Here is a 23,065-nt window from a genome sequence, read left to right as displayed (position 1 = left end):
TCTTGCAAAAATTGTGCTCCTCTTCAAGATGAGCATCATCTTCTGCCATGTTTCTCCTTTGATGTGCACCCCCTACTTTGGGATTGAAAGGCTCTAATTCCCCTTCGCCTCTTTAGAGTCTGTCTCTTGTTAGCATACAAACATGCAATTCACATCTCAAAAGACCTGCTCTGATACCACTTGATCCAGAATACTTTCACTTATAGATGTATGGAAAGAATCACATGTGAAAATTGCAGCTTAACATGGAATTTCAATGTGTACACAAGAAAAGTAGAAGAAACACATGAAAGCATGACAAGAAGACACCAAGACTTGATAACAAATTTTGTCCAACTCCAACTACGTCTCTGGGCCCTGCTCGATCAATGAGGAGGCTTTCATATATTAAATGGCATGAAACGAAGAGAATACAATCATTAGTACATCAAAAGAGGCTTATACCTCCATTCTGGACAATGGTTGTGAAATGGAGACCTCAGATGGAGAAATGGATAGCACCAATGCGTTCGTGGTGTTGAGAGGGGCTGAAAACATATAAAACTTGTCCAAATCAGACAAAATGCACTATCAGCCACCTGAAAGCACTCCTGCCTCAAACAACATGCTGAAAATCCTCCCCTGCTTTCTTCATACATCGGGCTTTTATAATGTCGGATTTGTTACAAAGGCCGCTTGAAAATAAAAGTTTCTTTGGTTATAACAGAGGCCATTTAGATAGAAGGGTCAGCGGGCACAACAACCCTTTAAAATAGCCTTTTTATTGTTTTAAAAACGATAATACAAAAACCCGTCAAATACTAATAATTCTAACCAAAACCTTAAGAACCGGATCTCAAAGATTATCAAATTGGGCTCATAGAACCATCGAGTCTGACCCCATATCACAATTGGCGCATCACTTTGTCAATAGTCCCATTAGCGGGGATTGCCGATCGTCGATCGTTGACCTACCGATTGCCGATATCGACGTCGGCGTATTGCATCGGCTCAGGGTCCTGGTCTTTGGTTCTTCCGATCGCTCCGATCGTCGATCGCAATCACAACTCAACTCTGCTCAGTTCTGATATCACACATCGCAGGCCCTTGACTCTGATTAATCGAAGATCACTGATCGGGGGTTCTGTCGCACTTGCCTTACGTCCGCCCCTTTGCCTTCTCTGATTACGATTTGCCTTCTAAAGGATTTAAGCCCATTTTTAAGAGAAAATGCCTCATTTTCAAAGGAACTAAGGCAAACTCTTTTTGCCACAATTCCACCATCCGGACTCGGATTGGAGTGTCGTTCGCACCGTTAGAACCAGGGTGACAAGTACTTCAATCTGATGTCAGGATACTTACTTTTTCACCACTTTAAATTTTGAGATTTTCCATGCCACATTATCTGAAGATCCACCTGGATCAATAATAAAAAAGTAAAAGAATCCAACACATTCACAAGTAATTATCAATAAAGGAGAATCAAACCCTAATATAATATCTTTGATTTTCCAACATGGTATCAGAGCTAAGGTCAAGAGAAGTCGAAGATCACTTTGTTGGCATGGATTCTCCCTCTATGGTGAACTACATAAGATTGGGTTTAAACTCTGTTGGAAGTTGGATCAAGAAGATCATCTACTACCTCTTCAATAAAGTCAAGAGTCATGGATTCTTGGCCGCCCTTATAGGATCTCTTACTGATGATAATGCATGGATCATTGATAGTGGAGCATCAAGCCATATGATAGATGAAAGTAGGCAACTTCACACACGATCAAAGGAGTCATCCTCCCATGCAGTGGAATTGCGTGACAACAAAAGCTATGATGTTAGAGGCCTGGGATCTACATCATTGAAGATAAAAAATGGATCGGAGATGCATCTCAACAACATTCTCTATGTTCCAGGTTTGAAAAAGAATTTACTTTCTATTTCTTGTTTAGAAGATAATGGGGAAATAATTTCTTTTGTTGATGGAAAAGTATTGGTTTGGGGAAAGAACTCTAGTATTGACAAAGCTAGGGTTATTGGAGTTCGTGAAGGAAGTATTTTCCGGGTTATCACTCCATCTCCTCAAGCTTTTGTTCATACTGAAATAAGTCGCATTGAACTATGGCATCGAAGGTATGGCCATCTTCATTATAGGGTCATCCCTACTCTTAGTCAATTGGTTAATCGCATTCATGATATGAAGCTAGACCATGAAGGTGTATGGAAGGGATGTTCTTTGGGGAAGCATACTAGAAATCCATTTCTTCATAGTGAATCTAGATCTAAAGAAATATTAGTTCTCATCCATTTCGATGCATGCGGGCTTGTTAGGATTCCAAGAAACTCTCCTAGGTTGTAGCTCGGAGATGCCTGGTAACATATAAATTCAACTTATTGTTGCAATGGATGAATGGAAGGAGTGATGCTTGTTCAAGCCAGATAACCAATTCTACTTTGTTTCACTCTAGACATGCATGAACACCCCCAGACTACAAGGCTTTAGACCACCAACTACTCACAGTTCAGAGATTGGGTGAATATGGAGAATACTGACCACACCAGTAGATGCACAAGACCATGTCATGGCCGGCTGCAACCAATAAAGAAGTTTGCAAATCTAATCTACTAATGCGAAGACAGGATGACAACTCTCCTGCATTAAATAGAAAGAAACTTGGACCACCTATTCAATGATGCATACAAGATTTTAACACAAAGATAGGATGATAGCTATTCTAATGCTAAACATCAAGAGATCAAGAATACAACAAATCAGGCACAGCTTGGAACAGAAGAAAAGTGGAAAGTGAGCAGTTAACAGCAAAAGAAGCTTGTATTAGCTGAAAATGAAGACAAGACGCTACAAGTGTCAAAATATCTACAGTCTCCAGAAGTTGAACCTTACATCAAAATGCCAACCATCAACCCTGATTACATCTTGTTTCTGAGTATTTATAGATCTTACATTACACGGCCCTTGGGCCATTTGGCATGGAGGGGTCATAATTGACCACCAACTACATTTAATTGCTTGATGGAGTCTTTGACTACATTTGTTTGCTGCAGTGGATAAATCCGATCTTCTCAGGTGTTGTTCTGTCCTCTTAGGTAGTTGGAGTGCTCGTACCAGTGAGAAGCGACCGGGTTGTGCTCTATCCTTTTTCTCTTTGGCCATATTTTCTGTTTAAACATGGTTGTTGAGGCTTTACTGCGACTGGTATTGACAGGCTAGTCGCCTTCCTCCTTCGGGCCAATAGAGTGGTCAAAGGACGTGGAGTGCATGGGCAAGTGGACGATTGAGATGATAGGGGAGGATGACTGTTGGATCGGGAGAATAGATAGCGGAGATGGCTCGGCGGAGGGTATCGGACGAGGTGGGAGCGGGGTAAATGAGGGCCGTTGGATCTTGGGCGGACAGATCAAACGGTGATTGGGCGATGAAGTTGTGCGGGCGTTAACAGGCGAGAGCGGTTTGGATGGGCGGTAACGGTATTGATTGCACTTTTTTTGGGCGTAGAGCGGTAAAAGGATGTGGGTGTGCGATTCCACTCAATGATCGACACGTAGCGGTAGATGAGAGAGAAAAACCGCTCTCATTGCATGCTAAGGTTCGATCAGGTTACAGGCGCGGGGAGAGTGAATGCCGTTGGATCTCAGTGGAGATGATCTGACAATGGGGATTTGATCACGCAGGTTGCTTTATTGGGCGCGATGGAAACCGTTGGATCAACAGGAGGAAATTAACAACTGATATTAAGAGAAGGGTTTATGAGTGCGCGGGGTTATAAGGATGAGGTTCTATGGTGGTTTTGAGGCCTTTGTGCTTGGGGCTTAAAGTAAAAAGGGTTTATATCAGGTTTAGAGGAAAAAACTGAGGGAAGGGAGGTAAAGGAGAACAAGCGGAGTAAAGGAAAAAGGGGAAAATGACCAATATGAGCTTCCTTTTGAGCAGATCAATCTCATCTCTGACCTTTGAACACCCTTGTTATAGCAGAGCTAACATTGGCTCCTTCTGGGGATGAGATCCTCCCTTTGAGGTCTCAAGAACTGTAGACCAATGCCTTTCCTACAAAATAAGATCAAAAACATTGCCTAGTGTTCCATTGGGCATGGAGTCTAATTAAGTCTACACTAAAACCTGATAAAATAACATATTTACAACATTAGGGCTTGAAGACCTTAAACAACATAAATTTTCAAAAACCGTCCATTAACTAGGCCATCAAAAACTGTCTCTCCTTCCACACTTTGCAGCATGAAAGTATTGTTCCTCTGGATCTGGGTGATGACAAAAGGTTCGGTCCACAGAGCATCAAACTTCCCATGATTGCCTTTCTTTTCCTTCAAAGAATACTATTTAAGAACCAAGTCTCTGACTTGAAAACTGTCTATCTTTGCCTTTCTATCGAAGGCTTCCTTGATTCTCTTTTGATGTGCTACAGACTTTTCAACCAACTGATCTCTGATTTGATGCACCTTTTCCAAGTCACTAATCCTCCTCGCCATGTCATCCTCCTCATTCTGCTCTTCCTATAAGAATTTTGCCACAGGGAGGATTAAGTGGATTGGGAAAATGGCCTTAGTGCCATAAACCAGCTTGAATGGAGAATTCCCTGTGGATTTCTTGGTGGTGACCCTATCAGTCCACAATGCATACTTCAGCTTGGAATCCCAGTTCCTCTTATTGTCTTCCAACAGCTTCTTGATTATCCTTATTAGGCTCTTGTTGGAAGATTCTGCCAGGCCATTGCCTTGAGGGTAATATGAGGTGGAATGAACTAGTTTAATGCCCATTGAGTCATACATGTCCACCAAGTCTTTTGCCCTGAAGGCTGCTGCATTGTCTATAACCAATTTGTGTGGGCAGCCAAACCTGGTGAAAATATTTTCTGTCAAGAATTTCATGACCACATGATGATCAGCTTTCCTAATAAGGGTGGCCTCAATCCACTTAGTGAAGTAGTCAGTGGCTACTAAGCTCCATCTGTGCTGTCCACTGGAATGTGGATTAGTTTCTCCTATGAAATCCAAACCCCAATGTTGAAAAGGACAACTGGCATGTATTGGCTTTAAGGGCAAGGATTTCAACTGTTGTTTTCCTTCAAACCTCTAGCACCTGTCACAAGATTTAACAAATGAAAAGACATCAGAAAACAAGGTGGGCCAATAATACCCAGCTCTGAGAATCTTGTGGGCAGAATTTTTCCAATAGTGATGTCCTCCACATATGTTGGAATGAAACTGGTGCATGACATCCATGGATTGTTCTTTTTCTAGACACCTTAAAAGGATTCCAGATGGATCCCTCCAATACAAAAATCCTTCATGAATGCAATACTTGGCTGCTCTGAGCTTAATAGTCCTGGCTTGGCTTGAACTTGGCTTGAACTCAGTAAAAATTGAGCTATTGTAGAATACCATTCACAAGAAGCTAGATTTTCTGCCAATGACTGGTTTTGCCCTGGTGCAACTATTTCTTCTGTTTGTCCATCTTCTGAAATTGTGCTTATAAGATTTATGTCCAGCATCCTACAATTTTCTTCAGCCATCAGTTTGGCAAGGCCCTGACCTCTGACAAGCTTGGTGGGCTTCAGCTCTATGTTGAATTCAATCAGCTTTGCAATCCATTTAGCCCTTCTTCCATCAACATCTGGCTGTGTTAGGACATCTTTTACTGAAGCAGAGGGCACATATGCAATTACCTTGGAGTGTAGAATGTATATTTTGAAAGCTTTCAAGGATTTGATAAGAGCATAGGCCTGTTTTTCTATAATGTCATACCTCAGTTCAGCATCCCTTAAGGTTTTGCTGAAGAATGCCACTGGATGCTCTGAACCTTCATCATCTTTCTGCAATAGAACTGCTGCAAGGGTGTCACCAGAGGCAAATGAAAATATATGGAACTCCTTGCTATAGTCTGGGCTAATCAAAGTGGGAGCTTCCATAATGGCTCTTTTTATGGCTTCAAATGATCTTCTCGCTGCATCAATCCATTTGATTTCTGACCCCTTTTTCAACATGGAGGTGATGTGTTTCACAAGTTCTGCAAAATTAGGAATAAACCTCCTTACAAAATTTATTTTGTCCAGAAAGGACTGGATGTCCTTCTTTGATCTTGGGACAAACAAGGTCTGTATTGCTTTCACTCTTTCGGGGTCAATTTTGACACCTGCAGTGGCAAAAAATGTGTCCTAACAGCTTGCCCTATTCTAAAGCACACTGTGATTTTTTAGGATTGAATGATATCCCAAACCTTCGACACTTTAGAAACACTTTATTCAGGTGCTGCAAATGATCTTGATGGCTGCTAGAGTATACTGTTATATCATCTAGGTAGACCAGGACAAACTTGTCCTTCTCCCCTACAAATGCTATATCCATAGCTCTCTGAAAGGTGGCTCCAGCATTCATCAGCCCAAAAGGCATCTTAGAGTACATGAAAGTGCCCCAAGGAGTGGTGAAGGCAGTATTTTCTTGGTCATCTGGATGCATAACAACTTGGTTATACCCTGAAAATCCATCCAGGAAAGACATCACTTTGGCTCCTGAGACTTTTTGTAACAAATGCTCCATCTTGGGCAGAGGATAATTGTCTTTCTTAGAGCATTTGTTCAGGTTCCTGAAATCAACGCACAGCCTGATTTCTCCACTTTTCTTCCTCACCACTACCAGGTTGGCTACCCATTTTGAATATCTCAGAGGAACTATGATTTTGGCAGCCAACAACTTCTTGATTTCTTTTTCAATCAAAGGAAGGAGTAGAGGGTTAATGGGTCTCAGTTTCTGCTTGAAAGGAATGATGTATTTTTCTAAAGGGATCTTATGTTGGATGATATTTTTATCATAAGTTTTGAGGTCACTGTATTCCCAGGCAAAGACATCAGCGAATTGCTTCATTAGGGTGCAATATTCAGTAGTTTGGGCAGCAGACAAATGGGTGGACATATTTATATATTTTGATGATCTGGACTCCCTATATTGTGCCTATGGACTGCAGACTAATATTCTTTTTTGGCAGCCTTATAAGGCACATCATTATGGTCAAATAGCTTTTCTAGAGGCACTAGCCCTCTAGGTATATGATTGCTAGGTAGTTGTACAATGTTGTCATGGCCAATTTTGTTCTTAAGCTAGGGCAGGGGACATTCCTCCAAGGCTTCATTCTCTTGGTCAATTTGCATTTCAGAGAATTCATCAATGACTTGCAGAAACCTATTCACTTCATCATTGTCCTCAAAAACTTTCCAGTGCTGGACATTATCAGGCAATGATGGTCTATATTGTATTTGGACTTCATAAACCAATCTTGGGGGCATGGGAGGGATGAACATGCTAGCAGACACAACAAGGGAATCAGCAAGCTGATTTTTTACTCTAGGAATGTATGAGATACAAAAACTATCAAAAGAATCTTTGAGTCTCCATACCTCATCTCTGTATTCTTTTAGCCTTGGGTGCCTTGCTTGGAACGTTTTGTTCACTTGTTGAATGATGAGATCAGCATCTCCAAACACCTTTATGTCTCTGATTCCTCTATCTTTGGCGGCATTTAAACGCAATATCAGAGCCTCATACTCTGCTATATTATTGGTGGCCTGGAAAGTCAACTTAAAAGACAGATGTGTGCTTTCTTGCTTTGGAGATACCAACACCACTCCTGCTCTTGCAGTTTTCCTTGAGCATGCTCCATCATAGAACACATCCCAAACCCGATTTCCTTGCTCTTCCATGGCTTGGCCTACTGGTTTCTTGAGCTGCACTGAGGCCTTCTAGGATTCTTTGATTTGGAGAATACAAGCTCTAAAATTAGTGTCTACAGCATAGATAGGATGATTAGTGGGATTCTTCTCATCACTGACGATATAGGCTAGCTGGGCTTCCCTGTACAGTCTTATTCTTTCTCCTCCAAAAACTGGGATAGTGGCATAAGATAAATCATTTTGTAATGTCCCGCCAAACCTTTTAATCCATCCTCTGGACAGCAGCATGCCAAACTTAGGGGGGATATCTGTTACCACAATATCCATCATCACGCTCTTCATGGGTAGCTGAGTTAGGGTGATAGCCAAGTCTTTGATTAATCCTAGACATTTGACCTTCCTTGAATCAAAGGAGAACAAATCATGATAAGGTCTTGTGGTATCAAGGCCTAACTCTTCCATGAAAGCTTTGGGAATCAGATTATGGCTGGCTCCTGTGTCCAATAGACAGTTGTGGAGGGTTTTTTCATGAATGGTCAAGGAGACATAGAATGATGGGGAGCTACTATATGAGGGTTCAGTCATTAGGCTAAGCACAACTGCAGGCTTATCATCTTGTAAATTCACATAGTCGTTGGAGGCTTGTGTGGCTTTCAACTCAAGGGCATCAAGGATAGGCCTTCTAAAGACTTCACTCTTTGCAAGTTCTATCAGAGGGACAAATATTTTTAACTTCTGAACTTCTCATTCAAAACTGAAAGGGGAAGGGAACTTGTCAGGGCCTCTTACCTCTTGAGCTGGTGCTTTGAGAATGACTGGATCAACTGCTGGCTTTTTCTGCTTGCTGCTCTGCTGCTCTGTGGGGACAACAGTTCTCTGGGCAGGACTTTCTTTGACATTGTTTGTTCTTGACCTCAAATTATATCTTTGCTGATCTTCAGTCTGTAGAACAACTTCTCTGTCCCACTCTTGGCTGGTCTGGTCTTTGAGTAATGACTCTTCATAAGCAGCCAATGTCAAAAAGGCAGCACTGCCTTTGTCTTCCATACAGTGAATCTCATCCTCTTCATCAAACTGCTCCTCCTCCATGACTACATTTGGAAAGGAGCCTTAACCCTTTGTTCTTCACTAGCCTCTTTCCCCCTTTGAATGTTTTGCAACTGTTCATTTGCTCTTCTGAATGGATTCAGATTTCTAGGAGCAAATGTGCCAGGCAACCTTGCCTTCCCAGAGCTCTGCTCAACCTTCAGCTTGGATATTTCAGCAGCCAATGACTCTATCATTTTAGTCATTTTGTCTATTTTAGGCTCAAAAGATGAAGAAGAGGAGGAAGCTTCACCTCTTTGCCTCCTTCTATTAGCATGAATTTTGAGTTTTTCTGCAACCATGATATTGGATTCCACCTCTAAGGCTGCATCTTGCATTTCATCTAGGGAGGCACATCTTCTTTCTCTTAATAGCAGGCAGAAATCAGAGTCAAATGCATTAGCATAGGTGAGTTTTGCAGAGGTGGGGGTAGGCTTTACTTCAGCTAGTATCTTGCTATACATTCGATTGAATCTCTTATTAAAATCAGGCAATGATTCCCCGTTTTCTCTTTTGAGGTTGCCAAACTCAGTATGGTAGTATAGCAAGTCTTTTTTATCTCCCCAATGCTTCAAAAACACATCATCTAATGCTTCAATGTCTGCTATGGACCTAGGGGTCAGCTCTTTGAACCACTTTCTAGCCTCTCCATCTAGACTTTGGACAAATACTCTCATCCACACATCATCTTCACTAATATCTAAGTTATCAACATAGCTATAGAAAGACTCAAGGTGCTCTTCAACTGTTACTCCCTCTATACTAGTGAACTTAGGCATGTATTTCTGGTATTCTCCTGCAGGCATGGCATTCAAAGGAACAGGGAGGACCAGGGGTCCATACCTAGCAGCTATGATTCTCTCCATTTTAGTGGGTGCTTGTGGACCTGCCATGACTGGGATAGATGGAAGAGTACTGGCAGATTGATGGATTGTAGGGGAGGTTTTCTTTGGACTGAGATCAAAAGGGGAACTTAATGAGCAAGGAGCTTTATGAATCTCTGGAAAAATTTCTTCACTAATAGTGCTAGGCTCAATATTTTCAACATGTACATGCTCAGTTATAAGCCTCTCTTGAAGAGATACATAAGATTGTTTAGGCTTACCTGATCCTGATGCTCCTTTCTGTGATGTTTATCTTTGCTTAACAATCTTCTCAGGGACAGACACCGGGTCAGCTAGTGATTTCTGAGGATTTCTCCGAGTATGTCTCACAAACTGAGCCAGAACTGTGATGTGGAGTCGCCAAAAGGTTGGTCCTCTAGTAGAGTCGCCAGATAGATGATTACAACCAAAAATGTGTCCAGACTTTGTCTATCATCAAAGCTGGATTTGTGTCGTTCTCCCAGGGAAGCTGAGCTTCAATCTCCTCTCCCCGACAACGACGCCAATTATGTTAGGATTCCAAGAAACTCTCCTAGGTTGTAGCTCGGAGATGCCTGGTAACATATAAGTTCAACTTATTGTTGCAATGGATGAATTGAAGGAGTGATGCTTGTTCAAGCCAAATAACCACTTCTACTTTGTTTCACTCCAGACATGCGTGAACACCCCTAGACTATAAGGCTTTAGACCACCAACTACTCACAGTTCAGAGATTGGGTGAATATGGAGAATACTGACCACACCAGCAGATGCACAAGACCATGTGATGGCCGGCTACAACCAGTAAAGAAGTCAACAAATCTAATCTACTAATGCAAAGACAGGATGACAACTCTCCTGCATTAAATAGAAAAAAACCTGGACCACCTATTCAATGATGCATACAAGATTTTAACACAGAGATAGGATGACAACTATTCTAATGCTAAACATCAAGAGCTCAAGAATACAACAAATCAGGCACAACTTGGAACAGAAGAAAAGTGGGAAGTGAGTAGTTAACAGCAAAAGAAGCTTGTATTAGCTGAAAATGAAGACGAGACGCTGCAAGTGTCAAAATATCTACAGTCTCCAGAAGTTGAACTTTACATCAAAATGCCAATCATCAACCCTGATTACATATTGTTTCTGGGTATTTATGGATTTTACATTACAGGGCCCTTGGGCCATTTGGCATGGAGGGGTCATAATTGACCACCAACTGCATTTAACTACTTGATGGAGTCTCTTACTGTGTTCGTTTGCTGCAGTGGATAAATCCGATTTGCTCAGGTGCTGTGCTGTCCTCTTAGGTAGTTGGAGTGCTCGTACCAATGAGAAGCCACAGGGTTGTGCTCTGTCCTTTTTCTCTTTGGCCATATTGTTTATTTAAACATGGTTGTTGAGGCTTTACTACAACTGGTACTGACAGGCTGGTCGCCTTCCTCCTTCGGGCCAACAGAGTGGTCAAAGGACATGGAGTGCATGGGCGAATGGACAGTCGAGATGATAGGGGAGGATGACCATCGAATCGGGAGAATAGATGGTAGAGATGGCTCAACGGAGGGTATCGGACGAGGTGGGAGCAGGGTGAATGAGGACCGTTGGATCTTTGGTGGACAAATCGAACGGTGATCGAGCAATGAAGTTGCGCGGGCGTTAACAGGCGGGATCGGTTTGGATGGGCAGTAATGGTATTGTTCACACCGCTTTTGGGTGTAGAGCGGTAAAAGGATGGGGGCGCACAATTCCACTCAGCGATCGACATGTAGTGGCGGATGAGAGGGAAAAACTGCTCTCATCGCGCGCTAACATTCGATCGGGTTACGGGCGCGGGGAGAGCAAATGCCGTTGGATCTCGGCAGAGATGATCTGACGGTGGGGATTTGATTGCGTAGGTTGCTTTATCGAGCGTGACGAAGACCATTGGATCAGCGGGAGGAAATCAACGGCTGAGATTAAGAGAAGGGTTTATGAGCATGCGGGGTTATAAGGATGAGGTTCTATGGTGGTTTTTAGGCCTTTGTGCTCGGGGCTTAAAGTAAAAGGGGTTTATATCGGGTTTAGAGGAAAAAACAGAGGGAACGGAGGTAAAGGAGAATAAGCGGAGTAGAGGAAAAAGGGGAAAATGACCAATATGAGCTACCTTTTGAGCAGAACCAAGCAGATCAAGCTCATCTCTGACCTTTGAACACCCTTGTTATAGCAGAGCTAACAGGGCCCATGTTTGATAAGACACTTGGAGGTAATATCTACTATGTAACATTCACTGATGACCATTCAAGGAAAACATGGCTCTACCTACTCAAAACTAAAGATAGTATTTGATAAGTTCAAGGAGTTTAGGGCCGAGGTGGAAGCCCTAACTGAAAAGAAGATAAAGACTCTAAGGTCTGACAATGGTGGGGAATACACCTCTAAAGTGTTAATTGCATATTGTAAGGATGTAGGCATTAAGAGGGAGCTCATTGTTCCCTACTATCCCGAACAAAATGGATTGGCTGAAAGAAAGAATAGTCAATTGAAGACGGTAATAGAACTATGCTCCTTGATCAAGATCTACCGAATTTATTATGGGGTGAAGCAGCAATGTCTGTCGTGTACCTTCAAAATAGAAGTCCTCATAAGAGTCTTGATAATACTACACCCGAAGAAGTATTCACAGGAAAAAAGCCAAGTGTGGATCATTTCCACATATTTGGAACTCCAACATATGTCCATGTTCCAAAGGACAAGCGAAGGAAGTTGGACTTGAAAAGCATCAAGGGAATATTCATTGGTTATAGTCTTTCCTCAAAAGCTTATGGAATCTACATAAAGGAGGGAAGTTACATTGAAGTAAGAAGGGATTTCATATTTGATGAGAATCAAACTTATAAGAAATCAAAGGGTATTCCTATTGATTCTGATGACAAAAATATTCTTGTATTTGAAGAAGATGAGGTTCATAAGAACTCTACTGCAAATGAAGAAGAAGAAGGACCAAGTGATCATATTCAACTAGTGGTTATCCCAACCACAAGGAAAAGGCCATATTTCTTGAGAGCTACATTAGAAGATGTTGAAGGACATGAAGCTGCGAAAGGGTCCTCTAGGGAAATTAAGAAACCAAAAAGGTATTCTGGTTATGTTGCATATATGACAAAGTTGATTGAAGCTGAGCCATCTACATTCCAGGAAGTTGAGCATGAAGAGGTTTGGAAGAAATATATGCAGGAAGAATATCAAGCCATCATGAAGAATGGAGTTTGGGAAATCGTTCCTAGACTTAGTGACAAATCAACTGGCACATCGAAGTGGATCTATAAGATCAAACATGTTGTTGATGGAAGTATAGACAAGTACGAATCAAGGTTTAGGGTTTCTCAAAAAATGAAGGCATTTACTATGAAGAAACATTTGCACCTACTGCAAGGTACACTATCATTAGATGGTTGGTTTCACTGGCTACTACAATGGGGTGGAATATCCATCAAATGGATGTTATGACCGCATTTCTGAATGGGACCATTGATGAGGAAGTGTACAATGAACAACCTGAAGGATTTGATGTAAATAACATGGACTCTCATGTTTGTAGACTCAAGAAGGCTCTATATGGCTTGAAGCAAGCACCAAGGGAATGGTATGCAATAATGGATGCATATATTCCCAAGATTGGGTTTGTGAAGAGTATTGTTGATCCAAATCTATATATCAAGGTTGTGAATAATGAGGCAGTCATATATATTCCAGGATTGGGTTTGTGAAGAGTATTGTTGATCCAAATCTATATGTCAAGGTCGTGAATAATGAGGCAGTCATTATTCTACTATATGTGGATGATCATTCATCACCGGTATAGAACGAAGAATTCAAGAATTGTTGAATTGGGGCTTCTGTGGTCCATAATATTTATAAGTAGAACTTCGGCGTAAATCACATAAAGAGAGACATTTGTCAACGCGTTTTGAACCAACCAGTGTGGCTCATCGTCAGGACAAGTTAAGAATGTAAGAAGATATTGGTAGATGAATTTGAGATGAAAGATCTGGGAATGATGCATTACTACCTAGGTCTAGAAGTATGGCTCAGACCTAGGGAGATATATTTGGGGAAAGGAAAGTACAACATAAAGTTATTGCAAAAATTTGGGATGATGGAATCCAAGCCGATGGTTACTCCTTTGATCATCAATCTCAAGAAGTTGAAGAGCTCCAACTCAAGTCTCATGTATCCTACCTCATATTGTCAGTTGGTGGGTTCCTTGATGTATCTGGTAAACACTAGGCCAAATATAGGTTTTACAGTGAACATTCTTAGTCAGTTTCAGTGTCATGATCACTTGTAGTTTCCAAACATATATTGAGGTATCTTCATGGCACTATACATCACTACCTAAAGTATGATAGTAAGGAAGTTAAGCTAATTGGCTTCACAGACTCTAATTGGGGTGGTAGTGAGACCGATGGAAGGAGCACTACTGGAGGATGCTTTAGTTTGGGAGATGATATGATCTCATGGATGAGTAGGAAGCAAGATCTCGTTGCATTGAGTAATGACGAGCCAAAATATGTGGCTACATGTGAAGTAGGAAAAGAGGATGTTTGGTTAAGGAAGCTTCTGATAGACTTGTTGAAAAGTCTATGGGTCCTACTGTGATTAACTATGACAATCAAAGTTGTATCAAGATGTCTGGAGATCCTGTGTTTCATTCGAGGATGAAACATATCAAGAATAAGTTCCACTTTATTAGGAACTTGGTGCATGATGGGATAGCTGAGCTTGAATATGTTCTAACATACGAACATGTAGCAGAGATTCTAACAATGGATCTTCTTAATAAGAATTTTGAATATCTAAGGAACCTGCTGGGTTTGGTAGATATTGGTAATTGTATTGATGATAAAGTGATGAAAGAGATTTGTTGAGGATTTGCGAGTGAAGCATTGCTTGGGGAGACATTAGGCTGACACTATGTGTTAATGTCAGGAATCCAAAAATTGAAAAGGTGGTGTTGTTTATTGAGCTCGATTTTGATACACACCTATATGTTTGGGTTGGTGGTTAGTAATTAAGCCTGATGGTACCTAGAGGGGCTGAAAGCTTGAGTCCACCTTAGTCCCACCTGGATAGATTTCCCTAGTCAGGAATCTAGTAACATCAAAGTCTAACTTGAAAGATTGAGTTATATTTTCTTTGTCCAAAGAAATAAGTACAATTCCAGCTCCAACTCCATCTTTGGAAAAGGCTCCATCAAAGTACAACTTCCAAACATCAGTATTTATACATTGGGGTTTATTCACAGTCTATTCAATGCTAAGTTGAGAATTTTGGAGATTATTAGTTGTTAAAGTAAAAAATCCAAAATCTTGATCAACTGCATAAATGGGATGGTTTATTGCTTGATCAGATTTGCAAACAATATTTATAAATCTCACCTCTCTGTATAATCTCAAATGCTCTCCCCCATAAACAAGAATTGTAGCAAAATACATATCCATTTGTAAATTTCCCCTTAACTTGGCACAACAATATTTGGATAATAACTTCCCAAATTTTGGGGGAATATCTGTAACAACAATATCTAAAACTACACCCTTAACAGGGATATGAGCCAGTGTTACAACTAAATCTTTGATTAATGCAAGACAATGTACCTTCTTTGAATCAAAGGTATATAGATCATAATGGAAAATATTAAGCGAAACAATATATATTTGGGAATAATGGCACTGGTTCTATTAAGCATCTGTGCCTGTGCAAAAGGGCAAGTTTCAAACATTAATACGTCGTGCATAAGCAGTCTCCTGGCATGTGCAGGTTATCTGAACACCACGGGGACACCCCCAAGTTCATGCTGCAATCCGCTAGTGAATGTGTACAATACTGACAAGGTGTGCCTGTGTAACTTGTTGAACAATACCAGCCTCATTAAGCAATTTCAGATCAACATCACTCAGGCCATGGAGCTCCATGTCAGATGCAGTATCAATACCACCGATACTGATTACTCCAATAGCACGATTTTGATTTTTTAGATATCATTTTATTATTGATTGTAGATTTTAAGAATATTTTTGAATATAATGTGAATTTACTTAAATTTATACATTTTTTAATATAATAATGTTGTTTCTTTTAAGTGGAAACAACACTATACTTTTGAAAGAACCATACACTTGAGGTTTAGAATAAATCATTACAAATATTATTACTTTTAATATATTTTTTTCCCAAAATTTAAAGATTAAATGAATAAAAAAATGAACCACAGTTGTAGGTTCAAAAGTTAATTATCTAACTAATATAATGCGATGGATCTGGATCCACAAAACTCTTTGAAACCCAATAAAAAAAATTAAATCAATCCTTTTTTCAATTTTGAGTTTGAAAAAAGGAAAAAATCTCATATTTGATTCATAATCATAATCACTGTAGTTAACTGTAGAAATTTTCATTTAAATTGAATTAGTTTCTTTTTGTTTTGATAAGCATTGAATAAATTAGATGTGGGTGTTAGGTACAAAGGCACTTGGATTTGAATATGATACATGACCATATTTTTGGCATGCATGATCTCCTCCTCCTTCCAACAACAGTGCAACATCTTCATCTTTTTTGCCTCTACTAGTTCTTCTTCTGCTTGCAGTGGTTGCCCAAGTATAACAGTAACAGTTTCAGGTTTTTCATCCAAGTACACCAATAGGATTTTCAAACTATAAATTCCTCTGTATACCACTAGCAGTTTCAGACTATAAAATGCTCTATTTGATATGGGAGTTTTACTTGGCTTCTGTGAGTACCACAACTGTGATTCATTGTCTTCTCTTCATTTTCGCAGGTTCGGTGATGGTCTTGAATCGAATTGAAACATTGAAACTATAGAGTTTCTAGTTTTAACTTATGATTTTATATTAAATGTTTTTGTATACAAAGGTTGGTGTTAGGGAATTTTTAAATATTGTATTCTAAAGGTTGAAGTTAATATAATAAAAAAAATTGGTTTGAAAATTGTTGGTTTTTAGGTTTAAAGTTTCACGGTAAATACTGAATCTTTGTGAATTTTAGGTATATATTACGTATGTTTGTCATTAATACTTTTATGTCTATTTAACTTTGTTATTTGTTAGGTCTATTTGTTATATTTATTTTTAAGTCTACAAAAATAATGTACAAATTTCTTTATTTATTTCTAGAAAACTCTTTTATAAAGTAATTTAGAGACTTGTTCAAATATGATCAAAGATATCGATTTATTATTTGAGTAAAAGTATCGATTTATTAAGCTCTTTGTTTACTATAGATTTAGTTGATTAATATGATAATTAATATTAAATGGCTATAATTCACTCTCGAAAGGCATAACTAATGCTCTCTTCCAAGACATGTTCAACATTGATTACTCAATATTTACATGACTTCCACTTGGTATTATCATGGTCCATGTTATGAGGATAACCATAGAAGATGGTCAAATAACGGAACATGATGTTTGAAAATTGCACTTGTTGCATCATTTTACCTTGGTGGTCATCTTTTCCTTCTAGTCTAGTGTAATGACTATAAGAATTTTCTTTGACAATCTAGAAGGGGCATAAAAGGAGTCCATGATAGAGATAGCTTGTCCACTTCTTTCCATAACATTTTCCATCTTTTCTTCTCTCTATTGTCCTATCTTTTGCTTGGTTATTGTCCGTCACTTGTACTGGTTCCTTGCTTGTCTCATCTTATAAGAAGAGGGGCTTGGAAATGCCTAGATGTTAATGCAAATACAAAAAGAAAGAAATAAAGATCATGTGCCAAGTGTTAAAATGCAAAAAAATAGTAGGGGATGAATGATGATAAAAATCCAAATTAACTTGAGCTCTACCCCCTCATGTGAGGCCATCACCTTAGTCCCATGCATATCACACCAATAAAAGTAAAAGGTGTTGGAGAAAGTAACTATGTCCGGTCTTCAATAATGTACTTGAGTCATTATGTAATGTACTTTTCAAAAGTATAAAGAAAATAATTTTTATTATTGTAACAATGACATATTAAAGCATGGGTTTGACGCTTAGGTCAGCATTATATTAGTCAAAGTCCCCATTGTGGACTCCTAGGATTAATATTGAGTTTATAGAGTCATTGTACATTCAAAGAGACCTTTCTTGGGCTTTCGGTTCATGTAAAAATGTTTTGTATCAAGTAAAATATGAATTGTGTGTCCTCCACATCATGTCAGCCTAGGGAAGATCAAGTCGGCCTAAAGACCCCCATTCGACCTACAAGAAGGCTATATATAGAAGGAAGTCGAAGTCATTTGAAGCACACACTCTCTCAAGCAATTCGATATATTTTGTGAAGTGCTGCTAGAAGGAGGAAATAAGTGCGAGTTTGGGGGAGTATCTAGAGAAGAGGAAAATCGAACTTTTGGTGCCTCTCTCTTTGTGTTCCGTGGTCTAGTTTAGGAGATCAAAGTCTCCTAGGGTTTTGCTACTACCGGAAGTTGCATGTTGTTGGGATCTGCTACATAGTCGAAGTTGTTGGAAAGGGTCAAAGATCTTGGAGGCTGACATGGTGTGGAGGGAAAGTATGGTCTTGGTCTAGGGTGAAGAGTCTCAAAGAATACTATTGAAAGGAAGAATTACTTTGAATGGGTTTTCCCCTCAAGGGGGGTTTTCCCCTGGCATGTGCCTATATCTTGTGTCCCTTTTTGTGATCTTCATGTATGTATAATTGCTTGATGAAAGATAAGATAATAAAGAAGTAAAAGAAGCCAACACACTCACAAGTAATTATCAATAAAGGAGAATCTGGCCTTAATATAATATCTTTGATTTTCCAACATGGTTTCAGAGCTAAGGTCAAGAGAAGTTGAAGATCACTTTATTGGCATGGATTCTCCCTCTATGGTGAACTACATAAGATTGGGTTTAAACTTTGTTGGAAGATGGATCAAGAAGATCATCTACCACCTATTCAACAAAGTCAAGAGTCATGGATTCTTGGCTGCCCTTATAGGATCTCTTATTGATGATAATGCATGGATCATTGATAGTGGAGCATCAAGCCATATGTAGATGAAAGTAGGAAACTTCACACACTATCAAAGGAGTCATCCTCCCATGCAGTGGAATTGGATGACAAAAAAAGCTATGTTGTTAGAGGCCTGGGATCTACATCATTAAAGCTAGACAATGGATCGAAGCTGCATCTCAACAACATTCTCTATGTTCCAGGTTTGAAAAAGAATTTACTTTCTATTTCTTGTTTAGAAGATAAAGGGGAAATAATTTCTTTTTTGATGGAAAAGTATTGGTTTGGGGAAAGAACTCTAGTATTGACAAAGCTAGGGTTATTGGAGTTTGTGAAGGAAGTATTTACCGAGTTATCACTCCATCTCCTCAAGCTCTTGTTCATATGGAAATAAGTCCCATTGAACTATGGCATCGAAGGTATGACCATCTTCATTATAGGGTCATCCCTACTCTTAGTCAATTGGTTAATGACATTCATGATATGAAGCTATACCATGAAGGTGTATGCAAGGGATGTTCTTTGGGGAAGCATACTAGAAAGCCATTTCTTCATAGTGAATCTAAATCTAAAGAAATATTAGATCTCATCCATTCATATGTATGCAGGCCCATGTCTGACAAGACACTTGGAGGTAATATCTACTATGTAACATTCATTGATGACCATTCAAGGAAAACATGGCTCCACCTACTCAAAACTAAAGATAGTATTTGATAAGTTCAAGGAGTTTAGGGCAGAGATGGAAATCCTAACTGAAAAGAAGATAAAGACTCTAAGGTCTAACAATTGTGGGGAATACACCTCTAAAGTGTTAATTGCATATTGTAAGGGTGCAAGTATTAAGAGGGAGCTAATTGTTCCCTACTATCCCGAACTAAATGGATTGGATGAAAAAAATACTAGGTCAATTGAAGAAGGTAATAGAACTATGCTCCTTGATCAATATCTACCGAATTGTTTATGGGGTGAAGCAACGATGACTGCCGTGTACATTCAAAATAGAAGTCCTCATAAGATTCTTGATAATACTACACCCAAAAAAGTATTAAGAGGAAAAAGCCGAGTGTGGATCATTTCCGTATATTTGGAACTCCAGCGTATGTCCATGTTCAGAAGGACAAGCGAAAGAAGTTGGACTCGAAAAGCATCAAGGGAATATTTGTTGGTTATAGTCTTTCCTCAAAAGCTTATAGAATCTACATAAAGGAGAGAAGATACATTGAAGTAAGTAGGGATGCCATATTTGATGAGAATCAAGCTTACAAGAAATCAAAGGATATTTCTATTGATTTTAATGACGAAAAGTTCCTATATTTGAAGAAGATGAAGTTCATGAGAACTCTACTGCAAATGATGAAGAAGAAGGACCAAGTGAGCCTATTCAATCGGTGGTTATCCCAACCACAAGGAAAATGCCATATTGGTTGAGAGCTACATTAGAAGATGTTGAAGGACATGAAGCTATGAAAGGGTCCTCCAGGGAAAGTAAGAAACCAAAAAGGTATTCTGGTTATGCTGCATATATGACAAATTTGATTGAAGCTGAGCCATCTACATTCCAAGAAGTTGAGCATGAAGAGGTTTGGAAGAAAGCTATGCAGGAAGAATATCAATCCATCATGAAGAATGGGGTTTGGGAAATCATTCCTAGACCTAGTGACAAATCAATTGTCACATCGAAGTGGATCTATAAGATCAAACATGTTGTTGATGGAAGTATAGACAAGTACAAAGAAAGGTTCATTGCAAGGGGTTTCTCTCAAAAGGAAGGCATTTACTATGAAGAAACATTTTCACCTACTGTAAGGTACACTACCATTAGATCGTTGGTTTCACTAGCTGCTACAATGGGGTGGAATATCCATCAAATGGATGTTAAGACCACATTTCTAAATGGGACCATTGATGAGGAAGTGTACATCGAACAACCTGAAGGATTCAAAATAAGTAACACGAACTCTCATGTTTTCATACTCAAGAAGGCTCTATATGGCTTGAAGCAAGCACCAAGGAAATGGTATGCAAGAATGGATACGTACATTATCAGAATTGGGTTCATGAAGAGTATTGTTGATCCAAATCTATATATCAAGGTCGTGAATAATGAGCTAGTCATTATTCTACTATATGTGGATGATCTATTCATCACTGGTGTAGAACGAAGAATTCAAGAATGCAAGAAGATGTTGGCAACTGAATTTGAGATGAAATATCTGGGACTGATGCATTACTACCTAGGTCTAGAAGTATGGCAGAGACCTGGGGATATATATTTGAGGCAAGGAAAGTACATCATAAAGTTATTGCAAAAATTTGGGATGATGGAATCAAAGCCGATGGTTACTCCTATGATCATCAATCTTAAGAAGTTGAGGATATCCAACTCAAGTCTCATGGATCCTACCTCATATCATCAGTTGGTGGGTTCCTTGATGTATCTGGTAAACGTTAGGCCAAATATAGGTTTTGCAGTGAACATTCTTAGTTAGTTTCAGCTGGATCCTGGTCATGATCACTGGATAGCTGCCAAACATATATTGAGGTATCTTCGTGGCACTATACATCACTACCTAAAGTACGATAGTAAGGAAGTTAAGCTAATTGGTTTCACAAAATCTGATTGGGGTGGTAGTGAGACCAATGGAAGGAGCACTACTGGAGGATGCTTTAGTCTGGGAGATGCTATGATCTCATGGATGAGTAGGAAGCAAGATCATGTTGCATTAAGTGATGCCGAGGCAGAATATGTGGCTACGTGTGAAGTAGGAAAAGAGGATGTTTGGTTAAGGAAGCTTCTGATAGACTTGTTGAAAAGTCTCTGGGTCCTACTATGATTAACTATGACAATCAAAGTTGTATCAAGATTTATGGAGATCCCATATTTCATTAGAGGACGAAACATATCAAGAATAAGATCCACTTTATTAGGAACTTGGCGCAGGATGGGATCGTGGAGCTAGAATATGTTCTGACAAACGAACATGTAGCAGACATTCTAACAATGGATCTTCCTAATAATAATTTCGAATATCTAAGGAACCTGTTGGGTTTGGTAGATATTGGTAATTATATTGATGATAAATCAAAGGAAGCGATTTGTTGACGATTTGCGAGTGAAGCATTTCCTGGGGAGACATTAGGCTGACACTATGTGTTAATGTCAGGAATCCAGAAATTGAAAAGGTGGTGTTGTTTATTGAGCTTGGTTTTGATACACACCTATATGTTTAGGTTGGTGGTTAGTAATTAAGCTTGATGGTACCTAGAGGGGCTGAAAGCTTGAGTCCACCTTAGTCCCACCTGGATATATTTCTCTAGTGAGGAATCTAGTAACATCAAAGTCTAACTTGAAAGATTGAGTTATATTTTCTTTGTCTAGAGAAATAAGTACAATTCCAGCTCTAGCTCCTTCTTTGGAAAATGCTCCATCAAAGTACAACTTCCAAACATCAGTATTTATACATTGGGGTTTATTCACAATCTATTCAATGCTAAGTTTAGAATTTTGGAGATTATTAGTTGTTAAAGTAAAACATCCAAAATCTTGATCAACTTCATAAATGGGATGGTTTATTGCTTGATCATATTTGCAAAAAATATTTATAAATCTCACCTCTTTGTATAATCTCAAATTATCTCTCCCATAAACAAGAATTGTAGCAAAATACATATCCATTTGCAGACTCCCCCCTAACTTGGCACAACAAGATCTGGATAATAACATCCCAAATTTTGGGGGAATATCTGTAACAACAATATCTAAAACTACACTCTTAACAGGGATCTGAGCAAGTGTTACAACTAAATCTTTGATTAATCCAAGACAAGGTACCTTCTTTGAATCAAAGGTATATAGATCATGATAGGATCTTGTGATTTGTAATTGAAGCTAGTATGATTACTTTAGGCATTATATTATGAGAGGCTTCAGAACCTAACATACAATATATAAGAAAAAATCATCAACCTTCAAAGTAACATAGAAAGGAGGGAAATTTTCATCGATCATATCAGAACTAGGACCAAAAACCACTGAAGGTTTTTCATCTTGTAAACTAATCACATCTCCTTCAACATCAATACTAGAAGATTGAATCCATTTTGACACTTGATTCTTATAACCTGGATTTTTGGAGAGTTCAGATAATGGAATTGGAATCTTAACTCTCTCTAATTCTTTTTCCACATTAAAAGTTGTTGGAATAATTTTTTCAAATGTATTATGTTCATTTGATTGATTTAGTGGTTGAATCAATGTTGTTTGTGTTTCAACTATTTTGACCTGAGGTTCATTAATAGTAACATTTTTATTTGGTCTACTAGGTCCTGGTCTTGGTCTCAAATCATATATTCTACTTAATTCAGCAATAAGAAATTTAGACAAGGCTTGATATTTTGAAGCTTGAGAAACCTCTTTGTTTTGAACTGAAGGTGATC

The 23,065-nt window shown here is 39.1% G+C and overlaps 1 protein-coding gene across 1 annotated transcript; it reads left to right on the top strand.

The window, feature by feature from the left end:
* The first annotated feature begins 15,330 nt into the window (after positions 1–15,330).
* Positions 15,331–15,642, top strand: LOC149239278 (non-specific lipid transfer protein GPI-anchored 30-like). Its single transcript, XM_089369814.1, has one exon. The coding sequence runs from the start codon at positions 15,331–15,333 to the stop codon at positions 15,640–15,642; it is 312 nt and encodes a 103-aa protein (XP_089225940.1).
* Positions 15,643–23,065: the final 7,423 nt, after the last annotated feature.

The sequence above is a fragment of the Pinus tabuliformis genome, chromosome 8 (assembly GCF_031772625.1).
Source record: "Pinus tabuliformis cultivar Carrire ecotype Pingquan chromosome 8, CPIR1, whole genome shotgun sequence".
Lineage (NCBI taxonomy): Eukaryota > Viridiplantae > Streptophyta > Pinopsida > Pinales > Pinaceae > Pinus > Pinus tabuliformis.
The sequence above is the reverse complement of the archived record's forward strand: the minus strand, read 5'-3'. Positions and strand labels throughout refer to the sequence as shown.